General features: G+C 51.2%; 1 protein-coding gene across 8 annotated transcripts in view; it reads right to left on the bottom strand.

The window, feature by feature from the left end:
• Positions 1-17,897, bottom strand: part of SLC15A4 (solute carrier family 15 member 4) — a 119,237-nt gene that overhangs the window by 82,583 nt on the left and 18,757 nt on the right. For 4 of the 8 annotated variants that reach the window (XM_089894340.1, XM_089894342.1, XM_089894343.1 and 1 more), the window contains exons 6-7: positions 15,391-15,546; positions 14,036-14,194 (exon numbers count right to left, since the gene is read on the bottom strand). In XM_089894340.1, coding sequence (XP_089750466.1) covers positions 14,036-14,194; positions 15,391-15,546 — 315 coding nt within the window. Of the gene's footprint in view, positions 1-8,627; positions 10,716-14,035; positions 14,195-15,390; positions 15,547-17,897 lie in introns of those variants that run through there. The other 4 variants (XM_089894341.1, XM_022598175.3, XM_089894339.1 and 1 more) reach the window with 4 other exon arrangements.

Genomic DNA, 17,897 nt, shown 5'->3' with positions numbered 1-17,897 from the left:
TGAGAAAAAAAAAGCTAAAGACACATGCAACCTATTATATTAGCTCTAATGAATTCTAAGTCGGTCTCAATACTACGTTGACCCTAAGAGATTTTGGGAAAAATGACTTTTTTTTTTTAAAACTACTTAATAGCTTTTATTCTACACATTTATAAAAGTAACAGTCTTGCCAGGGAAATAGTTTTCACCCAACCACCATATATCTGAAAGTATTATGTTGAAGTATAAACTCAAAATGAGGCCAGGTAGGCTCAGTAATACTGGGGCTCATAATGTAGGAGCTGAGACTTCCCACTGGAGGAGTTCCATGACCCTAGAAGAGCAGGTTCTGTTTTTACTTGGAGCAGGAATGGTAGACAGAGGTCCTGCATCAGCTACACTTTTTAGTGTTGGTGAAAAAGAAAACCGTCCATCTGTTTTGATGCCTGTTCAGTCACACAAGAGAAAGCCATGAATGGTTCCCCACTTTGCACAGTCCGGTTTGCTTAGGGAGGATGTTCTCCCTGGCCATGTTGGAAAAACGGGGGAAACCACGATTTCATCTGTTACACCTTTTTTTGCACACACTTTTCAGCCAAAACTGAATTTTGGTGGATTCTAACTGTATTTTTCTTCTCTACACAATTAAAATGAAAAAAAAAATCCTTTTTAACCAAAATATAATTAGCATATGACATTGTGTAAATTTAAGGTGTACATGTCGACTTGATACGTTTATATACTGGCACTATGATTACCCCAGGAGCCTGAGTTAAGACCTCTATCTCGTTTTTACATAATTATCATTCCTTTTTTGTGGTTGGGAGCTATCAAGATCTAGTCTGTTAGCAACTTTGAAGTTTACAATGTAGTATTGTTGACTATTATCACTATTCTGTGCATTCGATCTCCGGGACTTATTTATCTACTAGTTCCCAGTCTGTCCCTTTAAACAAGGTGATTTTTGTATCAGAGTCATTCGAAAACTTTCTTGGCAGTTTTGGAAAATAGCCTGTAGTTCTAATTTCAGCCACTAGATGGCAGGGCAAACAAAAAATGGCAGACAACTCGTGGGCTTAGGGATTGCGTGACCAGAGGGGGTAGGAGAACCACCCTGGGAAGCGGTCTAAGCCCAAGTCTTGCTCTGCATCCAATTGCCTCACCACAGGGGATGATGCTACCCTGTCATCGCATACCGTTTTCAGCATAATCCTTATGCTTTCTGCAATGTTATTGTTTGCTTACATGTTTACTGTCCGTCTCGCTCATTAAGACGTGAGTTCCAGGAGACCTGAGACTTCACGGCTGCAGCCCCCAAGTTTAAAACTGAGCTAGCACACACGAGGTGGCTAAGGGGTGTTTGTTGAATGAATGAATGATGGGAGTGGAAGAATGAACGTGACCTCTGATCCACGCAAACAGGCTGAATCTCCTTCTCTGACTTTGCTGTTTCCGACGGCACCGTACCTCACGGTGAATGATGATCTGCACTTAACACGGTATCCGGGACATTAGAAAACTGCTGAATTCCACGGTTTGACTTATGTCTTTGAAATATGTGAGCCCTGAAGAGCAGTAAGCAAGAAGTCCTCTGGGTCTAACTAGCTCGGTTTAGGTTTAAAATTGAAAATGGCAAGCATAAATCCACTCGGAGGCTTCTCCGATCATCCCCGAAGTGGGTCCTTCCCCTTTTGGCTCCAGGAACGACAAATGGCTCAGACAGGATGCAAGCTGTAAATTCTGGCACATCGAGGTTGCTTGAGATAAATCACCCATCTGCAATTAGTCCGAGCAGGCAGAGGTTTTGCTGGGAGCGTGGGGAATAGCGGGGATGCCCCATCCTAGCCATGAACAAGCCATGGGCTGAGGGATGGAGTGAATTCACACAGCAGGGCCAGGATGGAGGGTTAGGAGAGTGGGGCTGAGTCTTGCAAGAGCAAAGGGGCTTGTGGTCCCTCCCTCCATCTTCAAAGCCAACAACCGGATCACTCGGCTCCCCCCCCCACCCTCACTTCTCTGGGGTCTCAATCTGCAGCCCCCTTCTCACTTATAAGAGCCCCGTGATTCCAAAAGCTCCCCCAGATAACCCAGGATACTCTCCATCTCAAGATCCTTCACCACATCCTCATTTTCGCCACTTGAGAGAATATATCCTAAATTCTAGGTATTTGGATGCGGACATCTTTGGGGGGAGGGCAGTACTCAGCCTAACACAATGCCGATCTGAGTTTTAACCTGCAGATAATAGAGAATGAAGAAAAAGCTCATGGTCTAGGGGCTGCTTCCATGAAATATAGTTAGCTTTGTTGAATAGGCCACCTTGAGTGGAGGGCTGTGTGTCCTGTTTCTAAGGGCAGGGTCCAACCTTGACTGCTCTGCTCCGGCCACTGGATGGCCACTCTCTGTGAACTTGCTCATCTCAAATGAGGGGCCCCGTGGGTGACAAATTCTTCCAGACCCAATGCCAATAGCATCCTCCAGGAGTCACTGGAGATTGTATATACACACAAGGAGGATGATGGGTGAGCCTGCCCGGCCCAGGAAGGCTGGCCCTGTTTGAGACTGGAGACAAGAGTAGCTCCCAGGGGGTGGTAACTTCGCTTTGGTTTCCAGACACACTGACAATCACACCCGCAAAGAGCACGTGGGGCTCAAAGACCTAAGTCCGAGGTGCGGCCCTGACGACTTCATTATTCCTCAAGGAAGCACGCGTGGGGTTTGAAGGTCTTGGGAGGCCTGGGCATGGGGTCTGACAGGTCCGAGGAACCGTCCTTTGCAGTTTGGGGCAGGAGAAGGGCTTTATCAACACTCAAGGGTCTAGGAATTCCCTGGCGGTCCAGTGTTTAGGACTCTGTGCTTTCACTGCCGAGGGCCCAGACAGGTTCGATCCCTAGTTGGGGAACTAAGATTCCACAAGCCTCGTGGTGCAGCCAAAGAAAAAAAAAACCAAGGGTCTAAATGACAAATAAAATGATAAGATATCTAGAGTGTACATCATGATGATCTGCTATCCCTCAACGAAACTGAACAATCAAAACAGAAAATCAACTTGAGGCCCACCTACTCATCAGGAAAACCCCCTGGCCCTGTCCCAGCGTGTCCTGGGCCTGCCCTGGGGCCTGTGGCAGGCAGGGCCCCTGCCTTAAAGCCTCTCACCATCAGCACATTTCTGCCTTAAAGGCATCACCAAGTGACAGCACCTGAGTTCCTCTTTCCTATTTCCCTGATGGGTTTTTTTCCCATTTTTTTAAACATCTTTATTGGAGTATAATTGCTTTACAATGGTGTGTTAGTTTCTGCTTTATAACAAAGTGAATCAGCTATGCATATATATATGTTCCCATATCTCTTCCCTCTTGCGTCTCCCTCCCTATCCCATCCCTCTAGGTGGTCACAAAGCACCGAGCTGATCTCCCTGTGCTATGCGACTGCTTCCCACTAGCTATTTTATGTTTGGTAGTGAGATGGATGGATCTATAGTCTGTCATACAGAGTGAAGTAAGTCAGAAAGAGAAAGACAAATACTGTATGCTAACACATATATATGGAATCTAAAAAAAAAAAAAGTCATGAAGAACCTAGGGGTAAGACGGGAATAAAGACACAGACCTACTAGAGAATGGACTTGAGGATATGGGGACGGGGAAGGGTAAGCTGTGACAAAGTGAGAGAGTGGCATGGACATATATACACTCCCTGATGGGTTATAAATTGCGGCGTGCACGTGAGAAGCGGCTCAGATGTGCATTCTGTCTGGTGGGGATGGGATTCAGAGCAACGTGGGTAATAAAGCACTGCTTAACATACCTTCATAAGCAGAGTAAATGTTTAACTTTCTTCTTTTTTTTTTTTGGCTGCACTGCGAGGCTTGCGGGATCTTAGTTCACCGATCAGGGGGTCGAACCTGGGCCCCCTGCAGCGGAAGCACGGAGTCCTGACCACTGGACCGGCAGGGAAGTCCCGAACTCTCAACTGATATAAATGGCCTGTGGGAATTTTCTTGACATCAGGAACATACTACTTTTGTGTTCGGAATGTAGAAAAATTAAAATCCTGGACCAAAAATGAAAAGGAGGCAATTCCCTGGCAGTCCAGTGGTTAGGACTCTGTGCTTCCACCGCAGGGGCCCTGGGTTCAATCCCTGGTCGGGGAACTAAGATCCCATAGGTGCGGCCAAAAAAAAAAAAGAAAACAAGGTGACATGGCCATGGCCGTCCTCATTTTCTGGCCAGCGTGCCCTGATTGGCGGCGTGGATGGATGACCCAATAGGGGAACGTCCCACTCTTCCTAATTCCGTTTTCTACAGCAAATGCTGCTTTTGTTCATGTCCACATCTGTACCCATCAAGTGAATTTATGCAGTAATACAAAGTATAAACATTCATGTCTGGATCTGTCCAAAAAAATTAATTTTGTTGGCTATTAGCACTGCCACAACAAGAGGGGGCGATTTTAGCGTTTTTACCAAATACGTGTGGAAGGTAATTTTGATTTATGACGAGCTTCTCCTGTGAAAACATGCCAGGCCTCACGCAGTGGCTTCAACATTCTGGAATTTTGACTGCCGGTCAGCCACGGCGATGGGCAGAAGAATGGCCCCCAACGATGTCCACAGCCAGGCTCTCGGGACCTGTGGCTATGTGACCTCACCTGGCAAAGATAACTGCGTTTGCTTATTAGCCGACTTGAGATCAGCCCGGGTTATCTGCGTGGGCCCAGTATCATCACAAGTATCCTTGCAAGTGGAAAGAGGAGGCCGAGAAGGTCAGAGGGATGTGGGGTGACCCAGCATGCTGTTGCTGGCTTTGCAGAGAGGGAGGGAGGCGACCCCAGCCAACGGATGCGGGCAGACTCCGGAGGCTGCAAAAGGCAAGAAAAGTAATCCCTGCGGAATTCCCTTGCGGTCAAGTGGTTACAACTTGGCACTTTTCACTGCCGTGGGCCTGGGTTCAATCGCTGGTCGGGGAACTAAGATACCGCAGGCTGCATGGCTCGGCCAAAAAAAAAAAAAAATCCTATCCGCAGCCCCCCAGAAAGGAAGGCAGCCCTGCCAAGACCTTGACTTTGGCCCAGCGAGACCTGTGTTACATTCCTAGCCTACAGAACTCGGGGAGAATACATTTCTATTGTTTTAAGTCTCAGGGCAAACGGCACTTGGTGAAGGCGGCCCTAGGAAACTGCTAATAGAAACGTCTCCCTTCCCACTTCTAGAGGCCAAGGTGTGGGCAGGCCGTCCCTCTGAAGGGTCTGGGGAGTGGGGGGCCCTCCCTGGCCTCTTCCAGCCCTGGTGTTGCCGCACCCCCCTCGGTGCCCTCGGCCTGCGGGAGCATCACGCCGGTCTACGTCCACGGTCACGTGGCCGTCTCCCCGGGCGCCTGTGTGTCCACATTTCCCTCTTCTCCTTAGGACACCAGTCGTCCTGGGTCCGGGGCCCAGCTTGATGACCTCATCTTATCTTGATTCCACCTGCAAAGATCCTATTTCCAAGTGAGGTCACACTCACAGGGTCGGGGTGGACACCGTTCAACCCAGCACAGCAGCCGGTGTTTCTCTACCAGGATGGCTTCTGGGAAGCAGGTCTGTTTCAAGGAGGGTGTGGCCTCTCGCACACTCTGCAGTGTTTCGAATCTGGGGGCCCGTGTGCCCACGCTGTACAGACTGGTGCTGGGTGCGTGGCTTTTCCTGTGTCCTTTTTTTCTCTTTTTGCCCCCGAGTTTGTAGTCCCCTGCGTTTCTGCCTAAGGCTTTGGCTAGCGGTGAGAGGACACTGGGAACAGGGTATCCCACACACCGGGGGCACCTCTTGACAGGCTCGGGCCCCTGTGGGGAAGGGCCTTTGAAAACCTCGCATCCCACACCCCGCTTCTTGCTCTCTGGACGTATGCCCAGCCCCCCGCCTCCAGCCCCGGCAGGGAGAATGTCACGTTGGGATTCCACCACTTTGCCACGACCCTAACGCTCACTTTATGAAGATGCTGCGATCTCGTAAAGCGGTCTCTCTCCTCCATTCTCAAAACCACAGGAGACTCCAAGACCTCCCTTGCCCCGCGTGGTCCCTGGCTACCACCCCACTTTCTGGCTCCCTTTAGGGCAAGGTTAGTGGGATTTTACGGGTGCCCAGCCCTCCCCTCTCTGCTGTCTGCAGACCCTCCCGTCCAGCGCACCAGCCCTCGACAGTGGTCACAAGGGTCCTCATGTCTGACTCACTGCTCAGCAGGAGAGAGACTCGGTCTCCACTTCCTTCTGGAGAGACACCGCCATCCCTCATCCCTTCGACCTCGGAACATGGGTGTGGCCGCGTAACATCCCTTTCCTCTTGTGCTCTCACAAACGCAGGCTTCAAGCATCCTCTACCCAAACCGGAATCTCCTACCCAAATACTGTAGTCGGGGGAGCAGAAACCCCTTCGGTCAAGATACTGATCTATTTTTAAGAACAACTGCTAACGACTGCAGCTCCGAGCGTCAGGGGAGAGTTGAGGAAGGATATGGAGAATTACGTGCAAGCCAGAGGTCCTGACTGGCCCGTCCGCCTTCAACTCTGCCGCTGGAGTCCCAAGGTCAAGGTCAAGGGCTTCATCGTACATTTCTCCAAAGCTCCACGTAGCTGGCCGCCTGCTCCCCCACTCCTATCCAAGCTGTCTCGCTGCGACCCAGTGCCACTGGGAAATCAGCCTGGCGCCTGTCAGGTCTTCACCGCCACGCAGCCAGGCTCCGGTGAAGTCACTTCCGTCTGGGTCTGCTCACCTGTCAGCCCCCTCCCCCACTGAGGCTCTGGTCTGGAGGAGACACCAACACAGGTAAGCCTGCAGGTGCAACCCCCCGGCACTAGCTCGGCTTCCTTTGTGAGGCACGTGCCTTTCAGTCCACTTGGAAGTTAGTAAATGCTGACTTTTCATGGTTACGCAGCCTTGCTGTGTTTTGGTTTTTCCCTTGCATTTTGTACTGTTCACTTATTTAATACGTCCTAGCTCCATAAAGCACTTTTAAAAAATGTATTATTATTTCCTCCAAAAGGCCTTATTTCCAAAAGAGCAAGGTGTTACAAAGAACGTTTCCAAACACCTGCTCAAATGACTTCATTCTACTTGAAATCGCCTGTCAGCTATTGGGCTGGTTTTAATGACAGCAAATCACTGTGTGCTGTGTGGCGGTTTCGGATTAGCACAGGACTCTGCTCTACTTCAATGTGCTTTGATTTTCAAGCGATGGGACTGTTTTGCACCAAGTGGAACAGTTTGAAAATACTGAAGCCCATCCATTTTTTACTACCTAGAATTTAGAAGTGATCGGGGTTTTGAAAAGAGGCCCAGTGTCATTTTGAAAGGACTTGTTGTTCTGAAGCTTTTCAGTGTAACACATGCAGTGTTGTGCTTTCCCCACCTAGCGAGAAGGAGCCACCTCAGCACCTGGCTATGAAGGGGGCAAGGGGCTCCAGCGGCCCCTTGGAGGTGGGACCCCTGCCGGTGAAGTGGGACGTACGTACGGCAGATGGACCAGAATGTCCCCAACAGCGGCCTGTGAGGCCTCTGTCCGAAACCGGGAGGCTCGTAAGCTCAGTCTTGTAGGAGCTCAGCCTTAAGCCAAACCTTCTCTTTAAACCCACCCACGATACCGTACAGAAACAAGGCGCGCAGTTCCGCCCACCTTCAGGGAAGATAAAGCAGGGATGAGTGTCTTCCAGTGGATGGCATGGACACGTGCCTTCTGAGGCCAATAAATGCCGGCCAAAGACACACATCGAAGTCTCCAGGGCCTGTACTTTTTACATAAAATCCCTACAACAGCATACTGGTTTTGTGTATTTGTCTCTTCAGCTGCTGTTCAGAGCCACGTGGTGACCACAGTCGTACACTCTCTAAACTCAGATGGAAAGTCAGAGGCTGTCAGTTCTGGGCCTGACTGCCTTTCTGGACAGGTTCCCCTTGACAGCAGAGCGTGTACCTACCTGGCTCTCTACCTGCGCTGATTCCCAGCCCCCCTCCCCGGGGTGTAGGACGGTGGCCCACGTAGGGCCCCATCTGCCGCCTTCACGTGCCCCGGCCACACGGAGCCCAGGAAAGGGCTGGCTCGTCACACCTCCCTTTTCCCTTTTGTGCCTAATTCCCTACAGAGAAAATGTGTTTTCTGACGGCACGGGTTAATGGTCTTCAGTATGCAATAGATCCTGAAGACAGAAACTGTACTTCTGGGGGATTATGTATTTCCTAGAGCAGTGCTTTCCAACCCTTTTTATTTATTTTTTTAACCCAAACTCACACCTTCAGCCCCTCTGAGAACTGGTATTACACTGAGTCACCGGTCTTCAATCTGTCTGAACCCCACCAGTCACGACCTCCTTGTGTTTGTCTATACTTTGTATTAAAAACAACAACAAGACAACCCAAAACGAGTAGGGTGTTTGCGTTTGTTTTTCTGTTTTCGCCAAACATAAAGTTATATTTTAATACAGAGGAGGCTCAAGAATCACTATCCTAGAGAAATCAAAGAGCTGCGTCAGGAACAGGCATTTTATTGTGACTTTTCGTCACTTCCTGACTCAGGACCCTGTGCCCCGTGACAGTTCAGGAACCCTCATGACGTCCACCACACGTAAACGCAAATACACGACGACTGTGGACAGACCACGCAGAGAAGGAGCCAGTGGGTCTCATATTCGAGGTGCTTTTTATAATAAAAATACACCAAAAATACAGCAACAAATAGACAACGGTTTATTAGACAAGATGCGAACCCCCATGTCACGGAGAACAGCGCGACCAGCGTCGGTGACTGTGGACAGCCCCGGCCCGCAACGAGCGCTGCCAACGGCCTCCAATCACAGCGGTGCTGCTCAGAAGAGGGGTTTCCTTCCACCCACCATGGTGGGTCTTTAGTCTCGACGGTACCAGAATGAAACTGTACACAAGGACTGACCAGGCAGGGTTAAAACACGCGTTAGGCTGCTCTGCAGGCTGAGACGGAACACACAGTCTTAAATAGGTTTTAATGAAACATCGCGCTCTTAAGGAAAGAGCAACAAGAGAGCAATGGCGATGGTTTGAGAACTCGGCATTACGTGAAGCAGCAGGCAGAACACACTCACCACCGGCCTGTGCCGAGGACCCGCACGGGCGGGATCTGCGGCTCATGAGAGAAACCATAAGCGGGACTTTTCTTTAAAACCTCCGCAGCACCTGACCACACTTTCATTTCTCAACAAACCCCCCCTTCCTCAATATAAACACATGTTTATTCATCAGGAGAAGAGAAAGTGAGAGCGTGTTTTGTGGGAAGGAGAGGATGAGATGTGTTTAAAATACCGGGACGCCAACCAGCACGGGTGTCGTCTCCCGAGACTTTGTACCGCGGCAGCAGGTGTCTGTCAGAGGGGAAACCGGCGGCAGGGCGCCCGGGGGCCTTCGGCAGGGCTCAATCGCAGGAAGGCACTTACCTAGGCCGCGGGTGGAAAAGAGGGAACCAACCCCGGCACCACGCAAGTTTTAGGGAAGTCAGCCGTTTGCTCTGCGAGCCCCCAGAGCACCTTCCCACGGATCTGTCCATCTGTCCGTCCAACAGACCTGAAGGGCTGCAGGAGCATCAGGTCCTCCTGCCGGCGGGCGTGCCGTTTGCTCTCGGCCGCTGCAGGTCGTATTTCACGGAAACAATAAGGAAGAGCAGGAGGGTAGCGCCTTGAATAGCAGCCAGAAGAAAAAAGTAATAGTTCAAATAGCAGCCGTTGATGTTGCCTAGAGAAAAGGAAAGAGAGCAGCACGGAAGCTGCACTTAGAGAGAGAGTTTAAAAGATTTTATTTATTTAACTTGGTTCCTACGAAGGTCAGGGTGACTTTTAACTGTGGTCATTAAAAAAGAAAAAAAAGAAAGAGAGAAAAGAATCCTAATTCAAAATACACAAGTGCTTTGTTTCCAAAGCCACTGTGAGTCAGTTGCGTCTCAACACGGGCTCCGGGCTGGGGCCTCCTGCCCCCACACGATGAGGGGCCCCCACTGTCTCCACATCAGATCCTGCGGCGGACGGCCCTCCTCGCCTGGGTCTACAGCCTGCACACGCGCCAAGACCGCGCGTTGGGCCAGGACGCAGCCTGGACGGCACGTCAGGTGTGAGTGCTGGACTCCCATGTCGTCACCTGACATCAAACAAAGTACCGTCACAGGCCGGGAGAGACGGCTGAACACACACTCCCCGCGCCAGGGGAAGGTACAAGCTTGCTTTTCACGTTTCTCCTTAAAAACTTCAGGCTGCAGGTTGATACACAGGCGCCCACTTTAACCCTAAGAGCTGACACACTGAATGGCCGACTCTGGCCCGAGCACCACGCGAGGCGCCCTACGTGCGAGGCTCCGTTCAGTGCCCGATCAATGCCGAGGCGGCGGAGGTGAAGGGCACGGACCGCGGAGCTCCACCAAGGAGGCTCAAACCCCAGCGTCTTGGTCTCTGGGCCCAGGTTCCCTGCCTGTCAAATGTGGAGACAGCACCCGGGCCACGCGGCCGCCTCCTCTTCACGGGGCCCCGTTAGGAGCCCCAGTCCACACGTAGGTCCGGGGCCACCAGGGCTGTAAAGCTGCCGTCTGTTCCCTGAGCAGCGGCCACGCGGCGTGGAGACGCAGGGCTGTGTGGAGGAGACACCGGGGCCGCACACAGCACGCCACCCCGGCTCCCAACAAAGACGGCGTCGCCGCAGCCCTGGACGGTCTACCGCTGACGCCGCTGGTCACCCACTGGAAAGGGCCGGGCACACTGCCGAACAGAGGGGCAGACAGGGACGGTGCGTCAGCAGCGTCTCTGGAGGACGCTGGCGTCTTAGGAAGAAAGCTGCTGTGCTCTCTGACCGGCTTCAAAAGCATCTCCCATTGGCTTATTTAAAACGCCAGACTTCCTTTCCTCTGAAGGTCTCTGTCAAGCTGGGTTATTCTGCAACTTCCTTTTTCTATCTGAACATATACTCATTAAAATCGGACTTTTAACACTGCTTTTATTTAACAGAACTAATGAACAGATATAATACACGTTTGTATAATAAGCACTCACACGTTTTTAAAGAATTCTCACTCCTTCAGGCTGTAGAAGACAATGATTTCCTATGTTTGCTGCTCTGGGAAGAGATCCAGTACTACCTAGAATTTCTACCAGACTGTGTTATTTATTCAACAGTGCTCAGAGAGTTGGAAACAGTGGTTTGGTCCCCGTTGCGGGAGGGCTCCACCCTGGACACAGAGATCCCACCCCCTGGACCCTGGTTTGCAGACGCCAGCGCTGCAGTGCTGCTTGGTGCCGCCTCAGCGAGGCTGTCGTCGAAACACCAATCACGCTGTTTGCAGTGCCAGCTCTGAAACATCAATCTCCCCAAACTAAAGGTCATTTACAACTTCCAAAGCTCAAAGCTGGCAGGCCGAGCAAACTGCGCGCCGTGTCTTCCCTGCCAGGGCCCGTCGCAGTCTGGCGTTAGGAAGGGTTTGCAGAACTGGGCCCACCACCTAAAAGTGATCACCCTGTACTTTCTTGGGCCTCTTCACAGACAGAAGGTAATTGCATGTAAAGATGGTAAACTCTGGGTGCTTCATATTTGATAAGACTGACTCCTGGGCCCCAATAAACAAGCTTCATGTGTCCCCCAAACATATGCACAAGAACATTCCCAGCTGCTTTATCTGCGACAGCCTCAAACTGGAGACACCACGAACACCCACATGCCGCAGAACAGATAAATGAATTCTGACTTATTCGTACGACGGATGCTCCGCGGCAATAACAAAGAACCAATCACTGGGATGACTCTGAGAACGCAGTGCTGAGTGGAAGGCCATGGCCACGGACGAGAGAGGCCACAGGACTCAGCAGGGCCGACCTCAGAACAGAGTTCATCTTGCCGGGGGCCGGGGGCTTAAGTCAGAAAGGACAGAAGGAACCCTTCCACGTCCTGCATTTTGATCTGGACGAAATGCACACCAAGCTGTGCACTTAAGACCAGTGCCCTTCACAGTACAGACGTGATCCCCAGTCTAAATAATAATAATAACGAGCACAAGCAGGCCTGGGGCAGGACAGGGAGAGAAGAAAACGAGGGGAGAATCTGGGGACTCTTCCTTCAGACGTGGTCCTGGAACCTGACAGCAAGTTACCCACGTGTCAGTCAGGAAACGCTGAGCCAGCCCCACTGCCGCTGGAGCCCTAATGCAGGCAGGACCTGCCGAAGGGCAGAGCCAGGGAGAGCCCAGGACACAGAGAAGCCGTGAAATCTGGGATCACACCTGCTGCTCCTCCTACAGAAACAAGGATGTGGGGGCGGCGGGGAGGAGGTGTCACCTGTCCCATTCTCTCTCCAAACCACCGCCCGTGACAGCCACCTGACCCTAACCAAGTGGGAGCCGACCTGCCACGTCCTCTCAAATCACTGGACATGGGGCTCCGGGCAGAGGGACTGGAGGGAAAACAAGGAGAGACCACCCTGCACTCCTAGACAGGGCAGCCGATCCAGGACACACGACAAGGCGCTTCTCTTTCATGAAAATAACACAACAAACAGAATCCAGGTCCAACATCTGTCCACGTGTGCCACGTGCATCAATACTGGACATAAACCTCACAATGAAAAGTTTTAAAATTACCTGTCAGAAGTAAAGGATGAGTGACAGGTAAACTACCAGTTATTAAATTAGTAATGGCTGCGGGGGGGGGGGTGGATTAAATCACTGGAAAGCAATGAGAATGACAAAAACCAATCGATCCTTTAAGATACACGTGAAAGTAAAAAAACAGAACCTATACCTTAAGAACTACTGAGGTGTGGTCCCTCTAACAAGTCTTTCTTTGAAGGAGGTCTGTCACACGTACAAAACAGATTACGTGACACCAAGAGCGCAGGAGAACTCCCAGAGCCCTGTGTAACTGGACTTACCCTCCGAGGGGCAGGAGTAATGAGCACAGCCCCCTCAGCACAGCCAGGAGGGCCTGCCGCACACCACTGGCTCTCACAGCCGGACCAGCTGGACACATCACCAGTGGTGCCCGGGGGCAGCAGGGCCTCTGGTTTCCGGAAGCTGCATCAGGGGTCTCTGGGCCGAAACGCCCCCCTCAAGACGGGCATTTTAACTGAATCATGGGAGGGCTTTTGGAATTCTGCAGTTTCTGGAGAACAGTCTCTAAGCTTTCACCAGATTTTCAAGGGGATTTAGAACCTAGAAGTGGCTCAGTACCCAGGGGGTACTGAGCACAGAGAAGCCACAAAATCTGGGATCACACCTGCTGCTCCTTCTACAGGGGACGGCAAACGCCACACGCCTATACACGGAAAAGCAATATGGTGGTTTTTACTGGTACAACATACGAAGAAGAAGCACACCTGCACCTCCTGGGTCTGCTTAAAGGCTACATCGATATGGAAACAGCAAAGCTTTCATCTCTCGGGAGTGATTCTGCTCAAGCTGCCACCTACTGGCATTAGCTGTAAAATCCCATTATGATTGATAATGAGTAATACTTGTTTTTAACAAGGCAACTTATTATCTCTCTTTTTTTTTTTTTAACAGCAGGAAATTAAAAGGTACCCTCAGGAAAAGAAAAAAAATACGAAAATAAGATACTGGGTTGGCCAAAAAGTTCGTTAGGTCAGTGAATATGTTGTTCAATAAAGTTCTTCATGAAAATGAAAAATGTGGCTTTACTTAAAACCGAACAAACTTTCTGGCCAACCTGATAAATGAAGGGAAATTTGCGATACAGATTTTATTTGCCTCATAATAAAATAAAACTAGTGCTGGACCTGAAGGTGAGAGGGTCAGTCTACTCATCACAGATGCTCCGAGAAAACAGCAGCCACAGAGCTGCTGCTGGAGGCCGACCTGGGGCAGGAGAGGCCCACCCGTCCCCAGGAGACCATCAGGGACGTGGGTAAACGAGGGGAGGCGGGTGGTCTGACGGGGCGCAGGGAGCAGGCCGGGGGCTCCCGGGGCAGCCCAGCGACGCTGACCGCGTCTGGTCCCGGGCGCCCCATGCGGCCCGAGGACTGGGGCGCTGGTCACTGCCAACGACGGGAAGGGGGGCCGCGAGGGGGGCCTTACCGAAGTCCGTGTGGCTGCTCATCCACCCGATGGCCTTGAGGGACACCAGTGCCAACAGTCCTGAGCCCACGAAGGACCCAACGCCAGAGAAGAAGAAAAACAAGCCCATGATGGCACTCTGCATGGACTTGGGGGCGGCCGAGTACGCGAATTCCAGGCCTGGGGAAGAAAAGGAGGGCGTTTCGGGAGAGGAGCAGGGCGCCCGCGCCGCTGCCCTCGGACACCTGGGCTCTGGGGCGCGGCTCTGAGACAGCACCCAGGCTGGTTGCTCACCTCCTGCTGTCACAGCCCCTAGAAACTCTGCGAGGTGGCCAGTCACCTCCCGCCTTCACACTTGAAGGCAGCATTTGACTTGTCAGCTCTTGGAATTTCTCGTTCCTCATGGAAAGAAAGAGTTTGAAGAAGCAAAATTTGCCTACATTCTTAACTAACAGGAGTTTGCAAACAAAGTACTTACACTAAAATGGGGAAATCTACTCAGGATTTCTATCTGAAAGGCAAGGTCTTTTAGAACAGTTTCAGCAGGTGCATCTATAAGCCGAATCACCACTGTGATAAGCAGACATGGAGATCTGCGCTGTGCTCTAAAGGAAGGGCCACCCCGTGCGACTCACTCCCTCCACGGAGATCTGCGCTGTGCTCTAAAGGAAGGGCCACCCCGTGCGACTCACTCCCTCCACGGAGATCTGCGCTGTGCTCTAAAGGAAGGGCCACCCCGTGCGACTCACTCCCTCCACAAGTTCATCAGCCAGTCCGCGTGAGCGCTATAGGAGGCAGGAGAGGTGAAAAGTGCCGGCCTCCCAGCCCCACCGCTCTGGGCATCACTCATTTTCTCCTTCCCTTGCTCCCAGCAGCTGGGAACAGGCCTGCACAGAATTTACTTGTCCACATGCCACCACATGATCTCACCAATAGGGAAGAGAGGCCTGTGAGAACAGGTTTTAAAAATTAGGTTTGCTTCCTTATAAATCTGAACAGAGACACTGAGGGCCAGGCAGTGAGGGACCCCCGAGGCCCGGCCGTGGCGGCGGGACTGCAGGGCGTGGTTATTAGCAACTGCCAGGTAGCCCTGACGGGGGTCTTCCTTCTTCTATGCTCTCTCCTGTTGACCCTCTACAGTAGATGAACTTCAGGCTGATGTTTTGGGGATCCTTTTACACCAAGAAAGGAGAGCCTCAGCCGTAGCATTGCTCTTTCCTCACCAATTCACATTCTGCACCACAACTGCCCACCAGCACCCACCAAGCACTGTGCTGTTTCTGTCTCGACGCGGCCTAACAAAGAAGGAAACAGCACGGGCTTTATCGTGCTGAGACAGGACTGGACGCGGACGCCCCGACAGGAAGGAACCTCACCTGCGATGCTCGCAAATATTTCACTGACGCCAATCAGCACGTACTGAGGGACCTGCCACCAGATTGGCAAATCCGCAGCATAGTAAACGACGTTTCCAATGGTCTGGTTAATGGTCTTCTCCTTCACGAGGTCCAGCCGTTTGCTTTCCAAAATCCCTACAATTCATAAGTAGGTTATGAGCATTTGTTCATTAACATTTGCAATTAAACTAAGAAACTAGATGCTTGGTACAAGATGTCTGTTGATGATTCTGAGAAATACATGAAAGGATAATGCCCAATAACATAGCTTCCCCCAGAACCCCCCGACCTCAGGAATCTCCCTACTTGCAGCTTCCGAGGTAGGTTACTAAGAAACAGAGGTCATATAATCCATACTTCATGGGGGCGCTCTGCAGTGCCTTATAAAACCAGTGTTCAACATGGTTAACGCAATCCTCAAATCTCTGGACTGCTCACCTAAACACCTTTTATTTCTTTTAAAAGGGGGAGCAGGGGAGAGCTAAACAGTCCTGCAATAAAAAGATTAATTGTGCTATTTACTTATCAGAAGGTAATGAATTTGGAGATGTTTTTCCCCTCAAGGGAACAGATTTAAGCTGATTCACTGATCGTCATCACTATTACAACTACCACGACTACTACTACTGCCAGTTTCCTTGTGTAGACGGGCTTAACCTTATCAGCAGACCAGCAGACGGGCTTAACCTTGTGCAGACGGGCTTAACCTTATCAGCAAAGTACAGTGGTCCCCCCTTCTCTCTGGGGGATACGTTCAAAACCCCCAGGGGATGCCTGAAGCCCAGGACAGTTCCACATCCTACATATACTATGTTTTTTCCTGCACACACATACCTCTGATAAAGTTTAATCTATAAATCAGGCACAGTAAGAGACTGACAACAGTAACTAATAATAAAATAGAACAATTATAACAATACACTGTAATAAAAGTTACGTGAAGGTGGTCTTCCCCTCTCTCTAAATATCTCATTGTACTGTAGGTATTTTCGGACCACTGTTGACCGTGGGGTCACTGAAACCACGGAAAGTAAACCCAGGGATAAGCGGGACGACTGTAACCCAGACTCTTCGAACCACCCTCTGCCCTCAGCAGCACCAAGACCTCACTGGGTCATCGGTCATCTGTCTCGTGGGGCAGAAAGACGTGGGAAGATAAGCAAGACAGAAACAGCTACTCTCCACAAAACAAAACATAAGCAGGTCAAAATAAAGCTTGAAACAACGTGTGGGACCGACTTCTCAATGTAAAGGTGTCGCTAGGTTGTGTTTTTAAAGGGTTCTAACTGCAGATGAAATAATGGGCCATAATATCTAATGTATATGTAAAAGCATACGGATTTAAAACCGTATGAGGAAGGACAAGAGTCTGCGTAGAGGACAACGGAATATATTAAAAATATTCCTTTCAAAACCTGAGCATGAGAAAGGACCAGGGTACGACTGACTGGATGAAAGACAAACTCTGTAATCTGCAGCCCACAACATATCTCAAATGAAATGTGCAAACAAAGAGAAAACACATCAAAGGGCCAAGGGAAAGAGAGACCTCCCAGAGGTGAGTCGACCTTCACACCCGTCCTGCGACTGAGAAACACAGAGCGGGCCCAGGCGTGCAGAGCGGTCACTGCAGAGCGCTTGCTGCTCTGGAAAGGGGCGCGTGCAGCTCAGCCCAGCGGTTATCAGGACGCTGGTGATGGCATTGAGGGCCCTGTCCACAGCGACAGCTCTGCTCCCTGGCAGGGCAGCGGGCAGCACCAAGGGGGCCGTGGCGTCAGCCTGGTTGGAGCCCCTTCAACGCACAGGATAAAGCACTGTGGGCTTCCTCTGCGTGGGCCAAGCTCCAGCCAGCCCGGGGCCACTGCCCTGAGACCGGAAGATCACTGTGCTGTGCTGGCCACCGGCCCTCTAGCTGGAAGGGCTCCGTCCAATCCAAGAGCAGAGGGGGAAGCACCCACTCAGCCTGTTTTAAGGGAATAAATATTGAAGCTGGAGAAGACTCTTGTCCTCCACAGGAAAGGCAAGAGAGGCTTAAGACAGTGTGTGTGTGTCTGTGTGTGTGTGTCTCTGTGTGTGCGTCTGTGTGCACGTGTGTGTGTCTGCGTGTGCGTGTGTGTCTGCCTGTGTGTGTGCGTGCGTCTGTGTGTGTGCATGTGTGTGTCTGTGTGCATGTGTGTGCGCGCACACACGTGTGCGCGTGATGGGGCAGTACTGGTGGGGACGATACATGTATTTAGCACTTCTGCAAGGCCTGGCAGAGAGCGGAAGTGAACTGTCGGACGGGATCTGTTCTGCGCTCTCATTAGTTAGGAAAGCACGACTCCGTGAGGACTGGGGGTGAACAGGTAACGGAAACGAAGGGGCGCTGGCAAAGGGGACACAAATAACGAGGGTCGAGCCCCAAGAAACAAGAATGTGAGAATCACTGAAGCTCCTCTCTGGTGGGACGGGGGACGGATGGCCGGACAGCGCAGAGAACAGAGGCC

Source organism: Delphinapterus leucas, chromosome 14 (genome assembly GCF_059928025.1).
Source record: "Delphinapterus leucas isolate spDelLeu-1000000601 "Yukka" chromosome 14, BTC_Dleu_Yukka2, whole genome shotgun sequence".
NCBI classification, from domain to species: Eukaryota; Metazoa; Chordata; class Mammalia; order Artiodactyla; family Monodontidae; genus Delphinapterus; species Delphinapterus leucas.
Note: the sequence above shows the minus strand (reverse complement) of the source record. Positions and strands in the feature narration are given on the sequence as shown.